We start from the raw sequence: 21,268 nt of genomic DNA on the forward strand, positions 1-21,268 counted from the left end.
AAGTCAGAATCCTCCTCAGAGGGGAAAAGCCAAAGTATCTTGGTGTCTGGTTGAATGAATGGAGCAGGAAATGGATTGGGGTCTAATTTGCAGGTGCAACTGCAGTCTGTTGTGGTGATGAAAGAGCTGAAGGTCAGCCTTAAACATAGGGTGAAGAGCTCAACCCAAAGTAGAGCCACTGCCCTCCACATCCAAAGGAGTCACCCAACCGGGGCCAAGCCACCTGCTCTGGGTGCCTCCTGGGCTCTAAGGCGGATCTAGAACGCTCTAGCAGAATGCATGATATTCTTGGAGGTGTTGTGTTCCTGTTTGCTCACCTGAGTGAGCAAAGCAGGCAAAGTAGCTGTTTCCATAACAAATGTGTGCCGAATACAGACAAATGTCTTTGTATTCTGCTGACGTTGAAAAAACCCAATGTTCCAATTGCACTATTTCCACAAGCTGAGAAATGCAATTAAAATCGCACATAAATAAGTTTGTTTACTATAAGTCATTAAAAATCATGGCAGTGAAGGATGTAAGCAGTTGCATGAGATATATTCATAATCCAGCCATGATGCTAGCATTCATCTGTCAGCCATTAAAGGAAACTGTGTCTTATTCAGGCATTGGCTCAATAAACCCCTTACACCAGAAAGTCTGGTGAATGATAGAAATGTCTTCCTATTGCTTTTTTCTCTGTTAAATATCGTCCACAAACCATTGCCATCGCTTTTTCCCAGTTGGCCATGTTTGTTTACTCTGAACTCCCTTTTGGTCTCAAGAGGTTTTAGATACAATTTATAGCAATATTTTTACTTCCAAATTACAATTGTTTTGAAATGGAAACTTGTAGGTCCAACTCAAAAATATTTTATGTTTTAATCAAGCACAGTTTTAATCAAGCACAATCAAGAAATTCAGGAAATGTTGAGCTCGGCATCAACTACGGTGTCCGACTGGAGTTAAAAAGAAGAAGAAAGAAGGGACTTAAAACAAGAATGGTGCTCAGTGGCCCTGAATGCCGTATAATGAAAAACCTCGGCTCCTGAGGTCATGTGGGAAACCTCAAGGCAAACAGAAGCAGCTGAACATAACGGACACACTCCATGGCGACTGGTCCTACATTTCCAACCCGTCCACTTTGCACACAGGAACACGATGCAGCTGGCATACGCTGGGTACTGTAGTACACATATGTGCAGATGAGGTGGGGCTAAAAATGGCAGTGAGACTTTTTTTTTTCTTTCTCTGACCAGCATGGCTTTGTGGTGGAGGCAGCAGACACACCCTGCTCTCTCCAAGCAGTTATTTACAGCAGCTGATGCTCTGTTAGTGTGCATGTGTTTATTTATATACTGATTTAAGGACTTCCTATTGTTCGCTGAGCAACATATAGGTTTGGGAAACATTTGTTAAATCATCTTTTGGATGTCAAATCTTCAGGAAAAGTTAAATTAATTTTTCCAAAAACATTCGAAGTGATTTTTTTAATGCACCATTCACCCTGACATAGTCACACTGACGAACGTTACAGGCACTGGAGGTATGATGCGTGATCATATTTGAGGCAAGAAATCTGATATTTCTGTAATAAGTCTAGAAATCCAGCAGAGGGCAGCAGAGAGTTGTATTTTTGTTTCTCTTCCAGTAGATTTAACTGCAGCATTTTGAACATAGATGTGTCACACCTGAGTTTTACGATGGATTTAAGATTAAAAAGCTCTGATATCGTTCTGAATCCACTTCAGAAAAAATAGCTGTGAGTTTTATGATTTGATGAAAGCAGAGGGAAAGGAAGCAGAACTTCAAACATGGTGAGATACTGGTAGCACTCAGCAGCTAATCATAATCAGATATTAGGAAATGACATCATATGTGTGCGACCTGCTCGTGCGTTCAGCAGTCGGTGATGAGCTGTGATTGTCTAAATGTGAAGAAAGACTAGAATGCGTCAATTTGTTCCTAGGTCTCATGTCCTTATGTTGCCATTTTGTAGCCATACACTTAACCGTTCTATATCAGGTTATTCCTCTTGTATTTGATGAAATATGAAGATATTTGTGCATAAAAATGCACAAATCCAATATCTAAAATTATGTAATTGTTTGCTGTTTTCTGAATATCTCTAAAATTCTCAATTCTTCTTTTCCATTTTCTTAATTTACTTCTTTCTCCCGTCTTTCATTATCTTCTACATTTTCTCTTCCTATTAATTTTCTTAATTGTCTTCGTTTCCAACTTAATTTTCTTATTATTCTTCTTTGTCTTGTTAATAATTTTATTATTAGTAACAATATATATCTGATTAATAGTAATTATAAATTATAATTATTGGTATTAATTACTTTTAATAGATAATAATAGTAATTATTATCGTTATTTTTTTATTCATAATTATACTTATAATTTGATATTATTATAATAATTATTAAATATTATTGTAATTATTAGAGTATTTAATATTATCATGGTAATAAATATTAATTTTAATAACAGTAGTGATAGCAAAATAAAATTACTACATTTTGCTGTCTATATTATTATAAATGACCATTCACCTCCATATGAAAAGCCATTTCTGCCACTCTGATGAAAAAAAAAATCATTTATCTCTTAATTTAGAGCCAAGTCATAATAATGAGTCACTGTCTCATAATTATGATATACAACTTTTATTTCTTTCATCAGAGTGGCAGAAATGGGCTTCCGTACCTCCATACAGGTTGTTTCATGTTGTTTCTGTTTAGAATCCCCCTGTTCCCCCTGGTGGAGGAATGTGTTATTGCAGTTCACTAACTAGCGTGCTAGGCCCAACAGCCTACGTTCTCTTTAGCTTATCAGCCTCAGTTTGTCTCTGGGTTTGAATCTCTTCAGTCCCGGCTTCATAACAACCCCACTGTGTTTCCTCAAGCCTTCTCACTTATTTGATAATTTTCTCATTTGCATGACTTTCTGACCTGTTCACCTGTGACCCCTTGTCCTCCAGCTATGGCAGAGTTAGACCTGAGTCTGAGCGACGCGCTGACCGACAGCCCCCCGCAGCCTGGCATTGAGAGCAAGGTGGAGAGGGACTTCATGGCCCAGCTGGAGGCCGAGGCGTTCGACGACCAGGTGAAGGAGACGGTGGGGAAGACGGACTACATCCCCCTGCTGGACAACGACGACACCCGGGCAGGTGAGCAGCTGAGAGATGCACCGATCCAATATTAATATCTGTATCGGTGCCAATATTGAAAAAAATTCTAGATTGAGCATCGGTGACAAACAATGTACCTGATCAATGATCTATTCTGTCTAATTCCATGCTCTGAGTGACATCATGCTTTATTATTTATTTTATATTATATTTAGAATTCCTAATAGCACTTTCTGAATCATTTGAAAGGTTTGTTGCAGTTTATTTTTTACATATTTGACCAAAGTAGTCAATCTATTGTTTTTGTCAGTTTCTTTATCATTGATTTTAGGTTGGCTGTTACACTAACGGCACTGACTGAACAGACTAAATTGTTGTTTTTCCGTGTTTGACCAAGCTTGTGAAGCTGTTGGAGTTTTAAAGTCTGCTGCACTGGTGCTGAGTTATCAAATAATAAAATAATAAAATGATTTAAAAACAGAAACTTTTTAAGTCATTTTAGCAATTTTTGTATCCGATCGGAATCAGCCGATACTGACCCTCAGATATTGGTATCGGAAGTGAAAAAAGTGGATCAGTGCACGTCCAGTACAGTGTGGAAATCACTTAATTTCTGTATTGCTTAGGATAAAGAACATAAGATTATGAGTTTCCTCAGGATATTTTCAACTTCCGCCACATTTAAATTCAACCATATTACTGTCACCCCCTGACTGGCCTACAGAGTAAAAGCAGAATCGTTTTCACTGTGACTTTCTACAAAAAAAAAAAAACTTAAATTGTAAACTTTACGAGTAACCCGATTCCACTTGTCTAATAAAGTATTACTTGCCGATAATGAAGCGAAGAGCCTGTCTGGTTACAACAGCTGCAGCTGTTCCTAAATGACTGGTAGCGTTAGGCACCGCGAGACACTAGCTGCCATTTTGGATCAGCGGGCGTGTCATTCAGCCGCAGGGACAGCATTAGCTTGCAGATACGCTTTGGAACAGGCTGACCGGCTGGTAAGACATGGATATCGGATCCTCACTCTGCTGGATGCTCCATCACCAACGTTTCAAGAAGAAGATGCCCAACGTCCTGCTTGCTTGTCGAATTGTGTTTTCTATCAAAAAAGAAAAAGCAGCTCATGAAATAGCTTGTAGTAGTTTCATTCTGCGGCTGTAAAGCATCAAGCTGGCCCTGGAAAGAGTTGCGTTGCTTCCACTAGTATTGTTTTCTGCCTCTGCTTATCTTAATGTCACCCTCAGTTTGTGCAGGAATGCGACCTCATTCGCGCTGCTTAATGCGGCGCAGAGCAGCGAAAGGGGCGGCCGCGCCGAGCTGGGGAAGAGTCAGGCGGTCGGTGCACACGCAGATCAAATAAAGCGGTGAGTGAGCGGGCAGATGAAAGGAAGTGACAGCTAACCGGGGATGACTCGGCTCTCGGGCCTGTTTTGGTTACCCAGACGCTTCGCTCAGACAGTCAGACCGTGTGTGGGCACTCGCCTGTGACAACCGGCTGCGAGACGGGCCGTGGGTGGCGTTGCCAGTGATCAACTGTGGCGTCCAGCGCACGCGTTGGGACGGACGCAGACATGCTGACGCGACAAGTGCCAAACAGCAGGACGAGGCAGTCCGCGAGTCATTGTCCTCTGTCAGCAGGAGCCGAGGGGGACGGTGGGGGTGTGGAGGAGGGTTGTTGTTGTTTTTCAGACTCCTGCACATGAACTGTAAGGTGAACCGTGATTTATGTGAGTGTGATTCGCAAAAGAGTCTCATATTTGTCTTTATGGGCATTTTAAAAAAAGCTTCTCAGTATAATGTTGGCTAATTTTTAAGATTTATTATTGCTTTACTTTGAGCTACATAAAAGAAAAATGTGTATTATACCCTTTAGTAGGTGAAAAAGGAACCAACTAAAATATATTTCCACTTTTACATACACATATATACAGTAATATACATACAGTAAGAACAATATATTGAGTCATCAATATTATGGTCTATATGTTAATACTTTAGGCATAAGCAAGGATGCATTTAGCTCAAGGAGAGGGAAGAAGACAAACTTATTTTCTCACACTCCCCATTCATATAAGATGTGTGGTTGCTAGGGATGCACCGATTTAGCGCCAATGTCCTTAATTTTGGGAGATCTGTGATTGGCTGATACTTATGTGATGTCAATCTTATACTCTCATCTTATCTAATTCATAGGTCTGAAAATCAACTCTGCTCACTTGGTGGAATTTTTCTGCCATAATCCAAGAGCATTTTCAGTCTGAAAACAGGATTTCATGTCTTTTGTTCTTAAGACTTTTAATACTTTTGCTTTACATTTTAATTTTGAAAGCAGGACTTCATGTATTTCTTTTCAAAACTTGTAACGCTTGTAGTCAAAACTTCTCCTCATGCTCAGACTTAGTCTCTGCTCGGACTCTGCTCGCTTTTGGAATGCCTTTTGGCACTGTTGCCTGGTAACCTCTCATCCAGTAGAATGAAAGTGTTGTACTGGGTGCGTTTGTTTTCTTCTAGAAGTTGTGCCTGTGTGGCTAATATTGATTGTAGCAACCTACGCCTCCCACTGGATGTACGAAGAAACAACGACATCAGCTTTCTGCTCCATAGTACACCAAACGTCCGCCAGCAGTGTGCTACTGATTGCTAACAGCTACTGAGTTTAGGCAGGATTTGGTTCACCCAACCAACTCACCAGTAATGACATCACAATCTACAATAACTCTAAAGAATCTGAATTAATTAGTTACATTTAATTTCCTTTGGGATCATTTAAGTAATTTAGAATTTTTATTCTATATTTTTAAAATGACTGATTAATATAACAAAGTTTCAAATGCCTTTAAACCTTAAATTCTGAGATAGGTTTAAAAGGAGGCATCATGAATGTAGAGGAACAGAGAAGGAGGAAATTTCAACTATTCCTTTCGTTACACATAAGCGGTAAAATTAGATCTTTAGTAAACAAATTGAATAAATTCCAAATGCTAAAAAAGGTCCCAGCCAGAATACCAGGAGTGCATCATTATATCTTATGAAGCATTGCTGCAAGTTCATATCCCTAACTCCAACATCAGGAATATTTCTTACATACAGTCTTGGCCAGGGGTGCCCAAACTTTTTGAGAGCAAGATCTACTTTTTCTCTCACCATAGATAGATCACACCATAGGTACCTCATGACACAAAGACATAAAAAATTGCAAATTAAACTCTATTGACTTATTTTATATGCGAATATACATCAATTTTAGCAGAAATAATAAAGTGACAGAAAACCTAATACAGTTTCTTCCTCAGTGAGATTCTGACACTGGGAGCTGGTTACTGGTTTCTCAGTCAGAAGCTGGTTGCAAACCTGAGGCCAGCAGGTGTCAGTCAGTCGTGGTGGATCTGAAATTTGGTTTGATGACCTCAGTATGAGAAAATACAGACTGATAGGAAGAAACACAGAGCCTAGTAAAAGTAAAGGCAAATCTTCTGAAGTCGGGATATAATTAATTTAATTTCACATAATTATCGCGGTAGAATTTGTTAAAACTTAATGAAATATATTTGTCCTATTTGATGTTGGTTGTAAATGACATATGCTCACAAACGAACGAGGTAATCAGTCCAAGTTTGTCGTTTATTGAACGTTCAGAAACTACAGCAGGTGTGATGAGCCAAGACAAAGGTAAACAAAGGTAAAACAACCCGAAAAGATGATCACTCAAAACCACTCCTACCTTTTTACTCTCTCTCTCTCTCTCTCTCTCTCTCTCTCTCTCTCTCTCTCTCTCTCTCTCTCTCTCTCTCTCTCTCTCTCTTTGTCGTTTAAGCACACCTGTTGCCGTGGCAACCGCCTGCAAGCCGAGCAAAGATTACATTAAAGTCACAACATTCAGTCCGTTACGAAATCAGGTTTCCAGGCTTGATATTTATTTCTCAATTATTAATAAGCCTCTCATGAACACAGCGGTGGTTGAGTAGCAAATTTAAACTCCTGCTCTGCTCCTCAGTCGGTCTTTGAGTCGCCTTTTTTTCTCTTTTTTTTGTTAATGGAACCGAAACGCACTGAATTGCTCAACACCTTGTTGAAACAATAATTACTGAGATTATTAATTTTAACATGTTTCGTTGACTTTTTATAATTCGTATTTTTTAATGAAGCTACAAACGTTTAGGATCTTAGTGAAGTGCTGGTCTCAGCGTCCTGGCGGCGATCAGTTAGTCACCTGCCGAGATCGACTCAAAACCTTTCCGCGATCGACCGGTCGATCACGATTGACGTATTAGGCACCCCTGGTCTAGGCCATTACTCAATGGTCCCAAATCTTTTTTTAAATTAAAGTTTGCAATTCATTTAAAAATAAAATCCCAGAGACTGGAGCAACAGAAGGGAGGTGCAGAATCCAGGTTGCTTGAAGTATGTGTGGAGTTCACACAATCGGTGATAATTTGAGTTGCTATTTTCGTGTTGGTAATTTTTTTTTTAAGTAACACCAATTGCTAGGTAAAATCTTGAGTATTGAGAAACGATAACTCTCGATATAGTTTCTCAATATTGAGAAACGATATTCAGAAACGTTTCTCAATATCGTTTCTTTGGAGATGTGGACTCTGTTAAAGCTTTAAACTTTACTCAATATCTAACATTTGCCCGTGATGTACAAGCAAACCTTGTGGAGGCTGTGAAGCTTACCGGAAGTGGTGCAAACAACCACCTCCCATTTCAAAGGGAGAAGTGCCAAACACGGACTGAACGGCTTCACACTTCCTGTGTTGCCATTGCTAAAACTGCAGGCGGACAGACGTCATCGTTCACAACTTCTCCATCCATATTCGGATTGGCCCAGTTGAAATTCTACCGGAGAAAGTCCATAATGGAGTTACTGTATTTTATAAGTGCTTGAATAAGGGAGAACTGTCTGGACATATTAAACCTGGGCCATGAGAGGGAGGGTGTGGTGGTGGGTTTGATGGGGTGAGGGAGATGATGGGTTTTTATACACCTCAGAAAGTATGTAGTTGTGCCCCTGACAGTTGGAGAAGTTGTGATTCCAATATGGCGACGCGCATTGTTTGTAATGTTTATGAACATCGTCTTAAGCTGTGCTTTTCACATTTAATACCAGTTTTCAGTTTGGAGTTTCACATAGTATATGCACCATTAATTTTAGGCGTGCTCTTTCAAGAGAGTCTTAAAATAATATTTCCATCACAGTTTGCTTTTGTTGATGCAAGGAGCTGACAAATTGGAGCTTGAAGTTGTTGCGGTCCGAACAGCCGCGGCACTAACAGGAAAATCCTCCAGCTTGCTCTCACACTGAACGAATCGTGTCCGGTTCCATTATGTGTTCGGGGAAGCCATTAGCAGCCAGACGGACAGTAATGAGCTTGCTTGTTTCTGTGTGTGTATGTGACTGTGTGTGCAGATGCTGGGGCTGCTTTGGAGAATGGAGAGCAGGAGGCTCATGGGGTTCAAAAGCCTGGTAAGAAACAACAATTCCCACAATTCCATCTGCTGTCGGTCACTTTGCTAGAGCTGCCTGGTTCTCCTCATCAACCAGTCCTGGCCTTTTAGTCTTTTCTTCTTTTCTCTTCTTTGTTCCCTTCTCGTCTGTAACCTCAGTTTGATTTTGCATGTTTTTTTGTGTATTTGTGTCCTTTGTTTTGGAGTTTCCATTCAGAACAGATTGTGAGCTGCTCTCAGTGTTTCCCAGCACCCTTTAAGGGCTCCTCTTAAAGGATGGAGCCTTAAAGGCCTCTACACTTTAAGGGCTCTTCTTAAAGGATGGAGCCTTAAAGGGCTCTACCCTTTAAGGGCTCTTCTTAAAGGATGGAGCCTTAAAGGGCTCTACCCTTTAAGGGCTCTTCTTAAAGGATGGAGCCTTAAAGGGCTCTACCCTTTAAGTGCTCTTCTTAAAGGATGGAGCCTTAAAGGGCTCTATCCTTTAAGGGCTCTTCTTAAAGGATGGAGCCTTAAAGGGCTCTACCCTTTAAGGGCTCTTCTTAAAGGATGGAGCCTTAAAGGGCTCTATCCTTTAAGGCAGGGGTGTCAAACTCCAGTCCTCGAGGGCCGGTGTCCTACAACTTTTAGATGTGCCTCTGCTGCACCACACCTGAATAGAATAATTAGGTCATTAGCAAGGCTCTGGAGAACTTACCTACACAAGAAGGAGGTAATTAAGCCATTTGATTGAGGTGTTTTGTACCTGTGGCACTTCAAAAAACTGCAGGACAGCGGCCCTTCAGGACTGGAGTTTGACACCCCTGCTTTAAGGGCTCCTCTTTAAGTTTTCCAACATTTGGGAATTGGTCATCCCGACTGAGCAAGAATAAAGCTGAAAATAAGGTCCTGCAAGGGTCGGCTAATATTTCTATTTGATTTCCATTTAATTTGGCTAATATATCTTTTTTTAATATCTGTTAATGCTTTTAGACTTTTATTACACATGACATTTAAACATTGGTATTCACAGGGAAGGATATACTGATGAACTTGTTCTAATTTCCTTAATTTTGGGAGATCAGTGATCAGCTGATATTTACATGAGAAACAGATCGCTTCCACTGAGTCCAATGAGTCTCACATTTGTTTGTATGGACAAAAGAAATTGGTATCAGCCATAATCAGAATCGGCAGGGCAAACTTTTTAAAGATCGTTGATCAGTCAGAAAACTGCAATATGTGCACCCCTACTTAAAAGCGCTCACATATACTCACCATGCAGATGGGCATGTGTTGTCTAATGGAACTTCAACATGTGAAGAAGGTGCCTTCTGATTGCCAGACTGCCACATTTGGCCATGAAACATCTTCACTCCTGAAGCTTCTACATGTTTTGTTAAATTAAACCCAGACATGAGTGTTTGTCATTGGGATATGTTTTTGTGAAAAACTAACATAAATTAGTGATTGTGTCATTGAGAGCAGGAAGGGAAAATGGTTTTCATGATCATACCTAAACGGAAAGCCTGAAAAGTGTTGACTTTTAGTCTTCTAGGGCATATTTTTGTCAGCTTTGCTCATGTAGACACAGGTTTTTCAAACTATCCTAGAAAGATTATCGAAATAAGGACTGAAAACATTCATTCACCGTAGGATCAGAGTTGGATTTAGGCATGAACTGGAAAATCTTGCTGTCGTAATAATGGTCAATATTGCCATGCATCCAAACCTCTTAAGCCCTTTAACTTAGTCTGCATCCAGAAATCCTTCAAACACAAATACTGGCGCCACTCCATTTTTGTTTAAATTTGGTGAAGGAGGAAGTTGCACTCTGTCTTCTTTAAAGGTTTTCATGTCGTTTCCTTCAGTGGTTCTTGGTGCAGCACCATCACAGACAAGGAGGGATAGCAGATTTTCAAAGTGTTTGGTTCGTTTGACACAGAGCAGTATGAAAAAGAATCGCACCAGCTGAAATTGTAACAAATGTAGCAATTTTGGTCCCCAATCAATCCGAGGTTACTAACTATAAGGAGTGGAAACACCCTTAGTTTCTCCCAACACAGCTTTTTCATTTTGACTTCATCCTTGTTGAAATGTTTTCTGACTCAGGATCAGTTCCCTTAAACTTTGAGATTCGATCAAAACTTTTTCCAAACCTGATCACCTCATCCAGATCCAGAGGGTGTGAGATGACCAGAATCCTTTCTGTGGGTGAATGCTGTTGACAAAGGGAGGAGCCAGCATCTCTGTGGATCAGCTGGAAGTCATCTGCATGTTTGCATGGCTTTGCTAGGTCAGTTGGTTCCTTTGCATGCGTCCAGCTGAAGCTCCGTCTGGGTGCTGAAGAGCAGGAGAAGGGCTGCGTGTCTTTGCCTCCTCCTTTCTCTTCTCTTCCCTTTGACTAGATTGGAACATCTGGCCTATAGGTGCGCTGGATCCATTCATCACTGTAGCTGCAGCCGTCCCCAGAGACGGAATGCAGTTGGGTGGCAAAAGTTAAAAGTAGTAACTAGGTCATGGAATTGAGAGCATAAACCCAATCCTGACGGAGCAAATATAGATGCATGTGCATGCATGAGTGTTTCCTGTGCATGGACGCAGCTTGCGCTGTGTTTCTGTATGGCTTTTAATGCAGCTTTCAAAGTATGGATTTGTGTTTATGAACAAGAAATGAGCTGTTTACGTTTGATTCTGCTACTAACCTGCTGTCTTCCTTTCCCTCTTATTCCTTCTTCTCATTGTTCTTTTGTTTTTTGCGTACTCCTGATTTCTTCCTTCCACATCATATTTTTATCTGTACTGCTTCCATTTTATTCCTTCAACATCACTCACACCCTTCCCTCCTCCCTCCATCACATTATTTTCTCTTCTTGTGCTCCTTCCTCGACACCATGCTTCAGAGGACTAAAACTCTTCTCCATCGGCCCGATGACTGCCTGTCGGCTCCGCTTCTGCTTCTGTGCACCTCCCCTCCTCTCTTCCTGTGCCGAACAGACCCACACACACACACACACACACACACACACACACACACACACACACACACACACACACACACACACACACACACTAGTCATCTGATACACGCTTCCTTCATGCTGCAGAATGGAGAAGGTCTGAGGATGAGGGGCAGGATTTCATAGTTGGACTGAGTTCTGTACGCCGAGTTCCACCAAATACTGCTGCGACGCAATCCGGTTCCCTCCGCTGGGCCAGACTAATCAGCCCTCGGCACTCTGCTGATTTGGGGATGTGTGCATAATCACATTTGTTAAAAAAAAAATATTACAATATTTTCCATCGAAAGTCTGAGCTTAAAAAAAAAACAAAAAAAAAACATCCACTTTGTTCAGTTTGACTTCAAAGCTTAATGTGGCAGAAATAAATAAAGATCAGGCAGACGTCGAGTTCAGAAGTTCACGTCCTCACACACCCCGTCTCCGAGGCACAGACACACACCATGCAGCGCTCTCTTCCTCTCTCTCTGTGTGATACAGATCAAAGTGAGTCGCCGGCGCCGCTAGGCCAGTCTGTCGACACGTCAACACCAGCACACACACACTCACACTCCAACATGACGATATGTTCACTTACCTAAGGACTGTTTGTTTTTCTTCCGTCTCTTCCTCCATTTCACCCGTGAGTGATGCGTCCCACTTAGACTGGTTTTAACCCAGAGGTAGCAACTTTTCAGGTTTTTAACTGGTCTCGTTTAAAACAATTGTAGCAAATAAATGTTGATCTTGTTAGCCTCAAAACTTCTTCTGCAGTCTGTGCTGTAGGTTGCCGACAGAATGGGCTTCACTCATTAGATGGACACATAATCTGATATGGTGGCGCTGAACGCTTTAAATAAAAACTACTTTGTCCTTTTCTCTGAGAAAACACCAGTACAGATTAAAGGTAATCCTATGGATTTGGGGTGTTCCCTCTGAGGAGATGAGAAGTACTTCTTTAAACTCGTGTTCTTTCCAAATCCACCCCTCCCTGAATAATAGACAGAGGATCATGCAATCCGGTTCCCTGTGCTGGGCCAGATTAATCAGCCCATGACTAACTTCTTGAGGTAGAACGATACGTTTGTCTCATAAAACAGGACAATACATGGTATCAGGTTCACAAGAGTGATGCAACATGAAATTTTAACATGATTTTTTGGAAAACTACAGATACCAGTTTTTATTTTTACAAGTAGGGTAAATCTTTCAGAAATTACCTCCCTTACACTAAATTCTGTGTTTAGTGTAGAATAATCCAAGGGTTGGCTTGCCCTAGTTTCTATGCTTGTATTATTTTAAAACGAAAAAAAAAAAAAACACTGACAAGTTCTCGTTTCTTAGTTTTCACAAACATAACAAAGGTTTTCAGTATTTTATGGCTCTTTTACACTAGCGCCTACAACTAACATGGCTCGACTCGGTTCTATGTGCTTGTAAGGGTTTTTCACTACGATTTCGTGGTACCGGCCCTGTTTAGAACATACTTCACTAGGGCTCACTAGGCTAATTGAGGCTTGCAATGTGGAGTCCTTTACAACACAGCAGTCGCTGTTATGAGTCAAAAATAACAGTGAACGAGCATGTCTGGAGTTTTTAAGGAAAATGGCAGACTCAACAGAATGTTCAACAAACCACCTGAACTAAAACTAAAATGTTGAGCTAAGTTGAGCCGCGTCGCTAGGCACTTGTGGAAAAGTCCTAAAATGCATTACAGTGGCCCAATAGTTAGCACTGAAGCATATGCTAACTTTAGCTTGTTAAGCAGTTAGCTGGTAGCATCATTCTCACATAATACTCACTCAAGAAGCCTTTACCAGACAATATAACATGCTGATAGGAACTGGTTAGCCCTTTTTGTGACAATTTTATGAATTATACTATGTTGTTTTATTACCATTACACCTTTATTTACTTTAATAGCTAGCTAAGCAGAAACTTGATATTTCCCCTCCATTTTCAGTGTACGCACATCTCTGATATTCCTGTGGTGTTACATGATCAGGAAATGACTGCTAATGCGCTTAAATTCAATGATATGTTTGCAGAGATCACGGTAAGATACAAACACAGAACTAAAGAAGCACTTTGGTTTTGTGTCAGTTATGAATTTTATATATTTTTTTACTTTGCTTTAATCAATTCGAACATCATTGCAGTGCATCAAATTTAGAAGAACTTCTGTATGTGGGAAGACAATGATTCTGGTGCGCTCCCCATGTTTAGGAAGTAGATTTTTCCACACGGTTTTCCATTTCCCTGCAACTTTAGCTACTGGCCATGCTAACATGATGCTACTGCCACATGTGTCACATTTGCACAATATTGATAATCTGGTATGCAAGTGGTATAAGTTTGTATGTGTGCTTTAAAAGTTTATTTCCAGAGTGTTTTTATGTTCCAAATTATCAAACCGACCCTTTTTATAGACGTGCCTGTCTGTGTTCTCGGCCTGCACCTTCTGCTAATAAATGGAGACATAACCCACACCTTTTGGACTTTTGGTTTCTATTTCTTCTAACTGAACTGTACTAAGCCTCCTGTATGAACTGCATTTATTCTTTCATTGACTCCTGTCTTTTCTTGTCACCGAATAACTTTTTGCATTTCAATAGATTTTTTTTTAACGTATGCTTGTTGATGTGTCTTGCTTTGTAAGAAAACAAGATGGCTAATCTGAGGTGTGACATCAGACAGAATAATATTTTTCACTTTGTGAAGCATGAAGATTGAGAAATAAAATAGGAAAACCCAGTTATGTTGGTTCTGTTCTTCCAAAATAATTTTTTTACCCATTTAGAGTGAAGAGGAGAAAATACATTTTTTTATAGCCAGTACATAATAAAGAAGTACATCCAAATTAGGAATGACATATATAAAATTCAAATAAGGCACATATTAAAGTAAATGATTAAACCTTTTTAGAGTAATTGTGTTTTTTTGCTAGTGTCAAGAGTTAAAATTTGTGTTCAATCCAGAAATGTTTTGCTTTCTCATGCAAAGCTGGACACACTACATTCATAGCTTGATTAGGGCTCATAATAAAGGAGAAGTGTGTACACCTCTAAATTGCACCTACACATTTTTTGCTGGCAGCTGCTAAATACAGGGAAGCTGAGTTTCTCACATTGTCTCAGGCTCATACTGTCAGGCTATCAAAACAAAGCTCTGACATTTCATTTACTGATTAATAGAAAAAATGGGCGGAGATTCATAAAACCCTAAGAGATTGGCAAGTTTAGAGTTCCATAGATGCTGTCCGTGTGATAAAAGTAAATGCTTTTATGTTTAATAAAACTGAATGCCATGATTAGTTTCAGTGAGACTTTAGGCTTCAGAGCCTCCGTGCGTCAGGAAGTAAACATTGAAGTTCTTCCTTTGTGACTAAACACATCCCTGCCCATGTCTGGGCTGCTTCCCAACCCTCTGTTGTCGAGGCCAGGGTTCTTCCCACACAACCTTATGTTTTTGCCTGATTTGTGAACGAAGAGATGCATTAAATCTGTTGTCACTAGTTTTTGTGTTGTGACGATCATTTTTACAGAGACTGTTGAAGGAAGCCTCGAGGTTTCATAGAACCAGCAAACTAACACCTGTTAGTCACATCTGTTGAGTAGGTTGGGGATGTAAACAGATTTTTCAAACTAGGATTTGCTTCATGCTATGAAAAGGAGCTACAGCACCTGCTATGTTCTTGAAAATGTAAAAATATATATGTTATTGTTTTCATGTTGTTGTTTTTTTAATCTAAATTAAGGAAAGTGTTTAGGGTCTTTCATTTCAGACCAGTGTTCTGGCATCAGTGGTTGTGTCCATCAACAAAGAGTTCAGTTAAAAGTTCAAGCAGTTGGATTCGCAATATTAGTTGATTTAGAGAATAGACTTAAGAAGACGCATCTCCTATAACCTTCTATCATCTTTATGCTTGTAAGCAGATTTAATAATTATTTTTCATGTATTGATACTGCACAGTTGTGCAATTTACCCCCTGGTCGATATATATGTGACGGTATTGCATTCAGTGTGTGGTGACCTTTGGTTACCAAGGTGACCTGTAAAAACCTCTGTGTCAGCATGGATATTTCTGCCTGTGAGCGTCTCTGTAAGGCACTCTGCTCTGCTTAGGCTGCAGCACTTGTTCTGTGAGTGAAGGATGAAAAGGAGGAGAGGCAGAAGAACGTGGGCGTCTCCTCTGTGTTGGCAGTTTTTACTGCCAACACAGAGGATAGTATTAGACTTAGAGTACACCACTACCAGATATACTGCAACAGCATCACAACCAGGAGAGCCTAACCTTGAAGAGAGTACCATCTTTAGCATCACTGTGTAATGGATGTTGTGTGTGCTGACGGACAGTAGAGACATGCATTACTGGAGGAACATGAGCCCTTTTCATCGATCCTCTGTGTTAAGTTCTATGTATTGTTGATCTAATGGAGATGTTCTGCTGGAATAGATTTCTTTGAATTATTGATCAGGTCTTATGGCTTTTCTAAAAAATGCTCTTAGCATTTTTTTTTTATGAATTAAGCATGTATCTAAAGCTACAGTTAAAGCCTGTAGCTAGCTTTTTGAAGCTAAGTTGAGCAGGTATCAGCAATCGATTGCAAGGCATTGTTCAAAGCAAAATGTTACAACTGATTTTCATTTGGTTGGCTCTTACAATAATTACAAAAAAGATTGTGTTAAGCCAAAAAGATATAGAGCAAACCAATATAAGTAAGATTTAGACACCAATTTTGCTTTTTATTTCAGGGAAACTGGTAGCAAAAAGGTTGAGACTGATAACAAGACTCAAGTGCAAAATAACTAAATACATAAGTAAATAAAATTGGTTCAAGATTAGATAATTCATGGCTTTGCAGTGGCGATGTACATTCAGTAGACTATAGTGTTTGCAGATACTTAAGAGAGAGGAACTGGAATGCTATTCTCGGAAAGTTCACCTATTTGCGACATACCTTGGTGCGATGCTACCTGAGAAGCTATTAACTGCTGTTAACAAAGCAGCCAGTCTAGGAGTGTCATTCATTTTCCTTCATCCTGATTGACTGTAACCCAGGAGTGGAGATACGGAAGACTGTGGATGTTGAATTCTGCTGTAGTGTCACAGTGGTTTCCACTGTGTGTAGTAATGCATATCAAGATATATTGTGTTGGAACTAATACAATAGGCAGTTATAATCATTTTTATAGGGAGTCTTCGCGAGTGGCTGTAGTTCCTAATACCCATTAATGTTGAGGGTAAACTGTACTGAAAGTGAATGATCTTAAATACTTGGGGGTTCACTGTCCGTAGCAATGGACAGTTAATGTGAGAGTGGATGAACAGCAAGAACGAAAGGTAAAGTTTACAAGGTGGTAATGAGACCAACTTCAATGCATGGTTCATGGAACCAACAAGAAGGCAAAAGTTGGAAATGGAGGTAGCAGAACAGAAGGTGTTCAGAGATAGACCGGGATTGACCAAGATGAGTGTTGACCATATGCTAGGCAAAGTTAGGGAGGCAAGGCTGAGATGGCTTCAACAGATATCGGATGAGGCTGTAGAATATGGAGCTGCCTTAGAACAGGAAAAGAGGAAGGCTGTGCTGATAGTTCATTGTGTAGTGATGAAGGAAATGGAGATGGCCTGTCAAAGATGGAGGTTAGGGATCTACTGTAGCTTTCTCTAAGGAAAGCATCAAAGTCTTTCATCAACCAAAGCCATGTTCACATATACCAGAGTGAGCGGTCTCTGGAAAAGGTAAAATGAAAGATATGACACTCACGGAAACCTTAAAGGTTGTGGGCTGTGTTCTTCCTGCCTTGAGACATTCATTGAACTAAATTCTGACATGAACAGGGGGTAAAACCCAGTACTCGGGCCTCATCCGTAACCCGAATCAACCTCTACAGGGACACACCTCCTTAACCTTTTGGTCATGGTTAATGGTTGTTGGCAAACAGCTTAAAGACTTCCTAGCCTTTCTTGGGGATATATCGGCAACCTAACTGAGTGAAAAGGCATGCTCAAGGGACTTTTTAATTTTATTTTATATGATTTTCACGCTGTAACTCAGAAACTTTTAGCCAAGCCATGTTGGGTAGCTTGATAGACTCCTGCTGTCACACAGTTGTACTTAGTTTAAGAGGAATGTAGGATAAATCCCCTTTAATATTCATGATGCAGCTTTAATCCATGAGCGAGAAAATAAACCTAATTCCTCTCTCACTGAAGACGGAGAGCTTTTCATCTGAGCGTTTTACATTTGAAGACGTGTGTTTAGCTTTGATAGAAAGAACCTCCCTCTCCCCCACCATGACTCTAAACTCAGAAGTGTATTCTTTCTGTCCGCTTTACATTAAACAAGTAGACCCCAATTTAGATCAGCTCAATGTTTTTAGAGGAATCAGCTCAGGTGATTCCTGTTGTCCTTACTGCACTGCAGAACTCCATCTGTTGATTTGACAAACAGTGTCTTAAAGTAGACCCCCTTAAATCTGCTAAGCAGAGCTAATTAATTACACTAAGTATGTAGTTGAAGCATGACAGTTGGAAATGTAAAGTAAAATGAACGTGTGGTCAAAAATCCTTAGGCAGGACTCAGTTGGACCGAAGTAGAAAACATAATGAAGACGTTGAGTTCAAAAGGAGGACAGAGCGGCTGCTTCTGCTTTCTCTGCTTCTTCTTCTGTGACAGACCAAAGCTTGTTTCCAGGCTACAACGGGGAGGTGTGCAGGACACACTGACAAAATAGGTTTGCATTCAAGGAATGAAAGCCAAGATGGAGAGAGGAAGGGTTCCACAGCTGGATCTGTGTCAGCGCACGATGCCTGCAGCTCTTATCAACCACCTGCTTCTCGCAGGAAGACACAGACTTAATGCGCCGACGCTGACACATTAAAACGCACCTTCCTTCTCTTCAACTTCATATTAGTCTAGTTCAGGACTTAAAAGGGTACTTGCTTTTTTATCTGCTCATTAGCATTGCTAATTGATTTATCTGAAGTGCAAGGATATGACACTATTGCATTAAGAGTTGTTGTGATGTTACAGGCTATTTGAGCAACATGATAGGTCTCAGAAATATATATATATATATATATATATATATATATATCGATCGAAAGGCCGGGGGCCTTTCGATCGGCTGGGGGCGACAGAGGCCATCGCCCTGCGCTTCCGAACGGCGTTCGCCCATCCCTTAGGACCGACTGACCCATGTTCAACTGCTGTTCACATGGAACCCTTCTCCACTTCGGCCTTCAAAGCTCTCGTTTGAATATTTGCTACTACCACCAAGATCTGCACCCGCGGCGGCTCCACCCGGGCTCGCGCCCCAGGCTTCCGTGCTCACCGCGGCGGCCCTCCTACTCACCGCGGCCTAGCCCTCGCGGCTCTTGTTGCCGGCGGCGGCCGGGTATGGGCCCGACGCTCCAGCGCCATCCATATATATATATATATATATATATATATATATATATATATATATATATATATTTCTGAGACCTATCATGTTGCTCAAATAGCCTGTAACATCACAACAACTCTCAATGCAATAATGTCTATATATATATATATATATATATATATATATATACAAATATACCTAGCTTGGTATATACCTCAGTTTCTGGGTCATCATTTGGTACACCAGGGAAAAGAGTAAATGCTATTTTTCTTTAATTGTCACAAACTGAAACATTTGCAACAATAGAAATAATCAGTTTATGAAGAACCTCCAAGGTCATAGTTTATGTTAGACAGGAGGGCTTTAGTTTTATTGTAATTATTCATGCTTCAGTGACTAACAAGCCTCCAGTCACTAGGTGGCAGTAATCAACAGGCTGACTACTCAGCCCTGTAGAAGAAACTGTTCTTTTTCTTTTACCGTTTTAATACTTAAAACAATAAAATGAGCTATAAAAACATAACATTTTAGTTGCTGCAGCTTATTTGATTCATCTGTTCTGATAACCCAAACAGATTAAAATGCTTTTGCCAGTAGTTTGCACAGACAAATGATCAGATTCTGAATAGTTTTTAAATACCGGGGGAGGGTGAAAAATAAACTATTTTCTCCAGCAACAACATGACAGAAAATAATTGAAACCCACTGATTTAGAGGCAGCATATGTCTACTGTTAACTTCATATTCAAATAAACAATAAACAAATAGCTCTTTTTATTGTTGTTGTACTGAACAATGTACAGCTGGCTAGTACAATGGTGACTATGATTAAAAATAAATGTAAAAAGCTAGAATATCTTTCTTGTTAAAAAAATACATAAATAAGCAATAATGATAACTTTGAAAATGGACTTTTGTTGTCACTCATTTAGAGCTATTAAAGCTTTTTCCAATAAATTAATAAGCATCTGATCATTCCACACTCAGTTTAACAAGACTGAAGTACCACAAAGTTTACAAAACACATTAGTTACTATAAAAACATTTGGTTATAACTAAATTTAAGCCTAATGTGTTTTTTTGTTTTGAGCCTTCCTAAAAATATTACTCAAAAGATATTGGAATAATATCTGTTTGTTATATATAAATGCAATTTGAATGATTATAAAAATGTAGAGAAGACTCTTCCAAAATTTAGGACTCATCGCAGCAGATCTGCAAACATGACTCATCTGTTTTCATGATTAATGCTGTGCTGAATCAACATGGGACTGTTGACGTTTGGAAAAGCCGCTCTGTCCTCTCTGTGAACCGTCGCCGTAGCGCAGCAGCGCCATTGAATCCCAGACAGAGTCGGTGTTCCTGCTGCTGCAGAGCAACAGGAACTCATAAGAATCAGCTTGAGGACAGTCTGCAGGACTCCTGCCCATCCTGCCAGCTAATCCCAGATTACACAGTTCTGGAACTAAAGAAAAGGAAATGGTTGCCATGTTGAGTCTGGCACGGTGGGTTGGAGACAGTTTTGGTATTAAGTTTCCATGAACTGGAAGCTGATGGGATGGCTCCAGTTGGACTTTTAAATGGACATGTCTGCTCGTTGATTGTCAAGAGCGATACGACTTCAAAAATAAAATCTGGAAGCAGATCAGATTTGAATAGATTTTTTGTTTTCGGACTCTTTTCTAAAAAATAAATTACAAACGTTGCTTGTATTTCAATCATCCTTTTTATGAGTTGGACAACATAGTATTAGTGCCAAAACCATGAGAATGCTTTTGTTTAATTACAAGAATTTGGTCATAATATTGGCAGAATAAAGACATAATTTTACCAGAATGTCTAAGATTTAAAGAAAACAAATCTGTTTTGTTTTAATGAGAAATAACCAGCTCAGTTTGTGTTTGTTTCTTCAACATAGACTAATTGATTAATTGATAAAATGAATTTACAGCCCCGCCATACTTTTATGCGCCTTTAAATCTGCATTAATAGTTTTCCAGAAACACTGCAGAATTTAAACGGTTGATCTAAGCCAAGTTGAAGATCTCCTGCATAAATCAGAGCCAAATGAAAGGAACTCACATCCCTATCCAACCCAATCAGAACTGCTGACACGGCTGCTTGGGTTCTGCTGCTTGGCTACCGTGGCTTTGCAGCTAACAACCAGTGCGTTGCTTTTCTTTGCCGCTGGCCCTGTTGTATCCTGACCCAGCTGGCACGGTTTGCAACAAGGCGAGTAGAGCAGAGGAGCAGGCTGAGGCTGAGGCTGAGGCCGGGTCGGCTGGAGGACGGAGACTGACCCGCGGGCTGCAGCCACAGCAGAACA

General features: G+C 40.2%; 1 protein-coding gene across 11 annotated transcripts in view; it reads left to right on the top strand.

Annotated features, from left to right (window-relative positions):
- Positions 1 to 21,268, top strand: part of LOC103482353 (uncharacterized) — a 100,630-nt gene that overhangs the window by 19,701 nt on the left and 59,661 nt on the right. For 7 of the 11 annotated variants that reach the window (XM_017301851.2, XM_017301846.2, XM_008438463.3 and 4 more), the window contains exons 2-3: positions 2,969 to 3,157; positions 8,535 to 8,591. In XM_017301851.2, the coding sequence (XP_017157340.1) occupies positions 2,971 to 3,157; positions 8,535 to 8,591 (244 nt within the window). In that variant the 5' untranslated portion in view covers positions 2,969 to 2,970. Of the gene's footprint in view, positions 1 to 2,968; positions 3,158 to 4,019; positions 4,489 to 8,534; positions 8,592 to 21,268 lie in introns of those variants that run through there. The other 4 variants (XM_081601303.1, XM_081601304.1, XM_017301849.2 and 1 more) reach the window with 3 other exon arrangements.

Source organism: Poecilia reticulata, chromosome 20 (assembly GCF_904066995.2).
Source record: "Poecilia reticulata chromosome 20, P_reticulata-male-v2, whole genome shotgun sequence".
In the NCBI taxonomy this organism is placed as follows: Eukaryota; Metazoa; Chordata; class Actinopteri; order Cyprinodontiformes; family Poeciliidae; genus Poecilia; species Poecilia reticulata.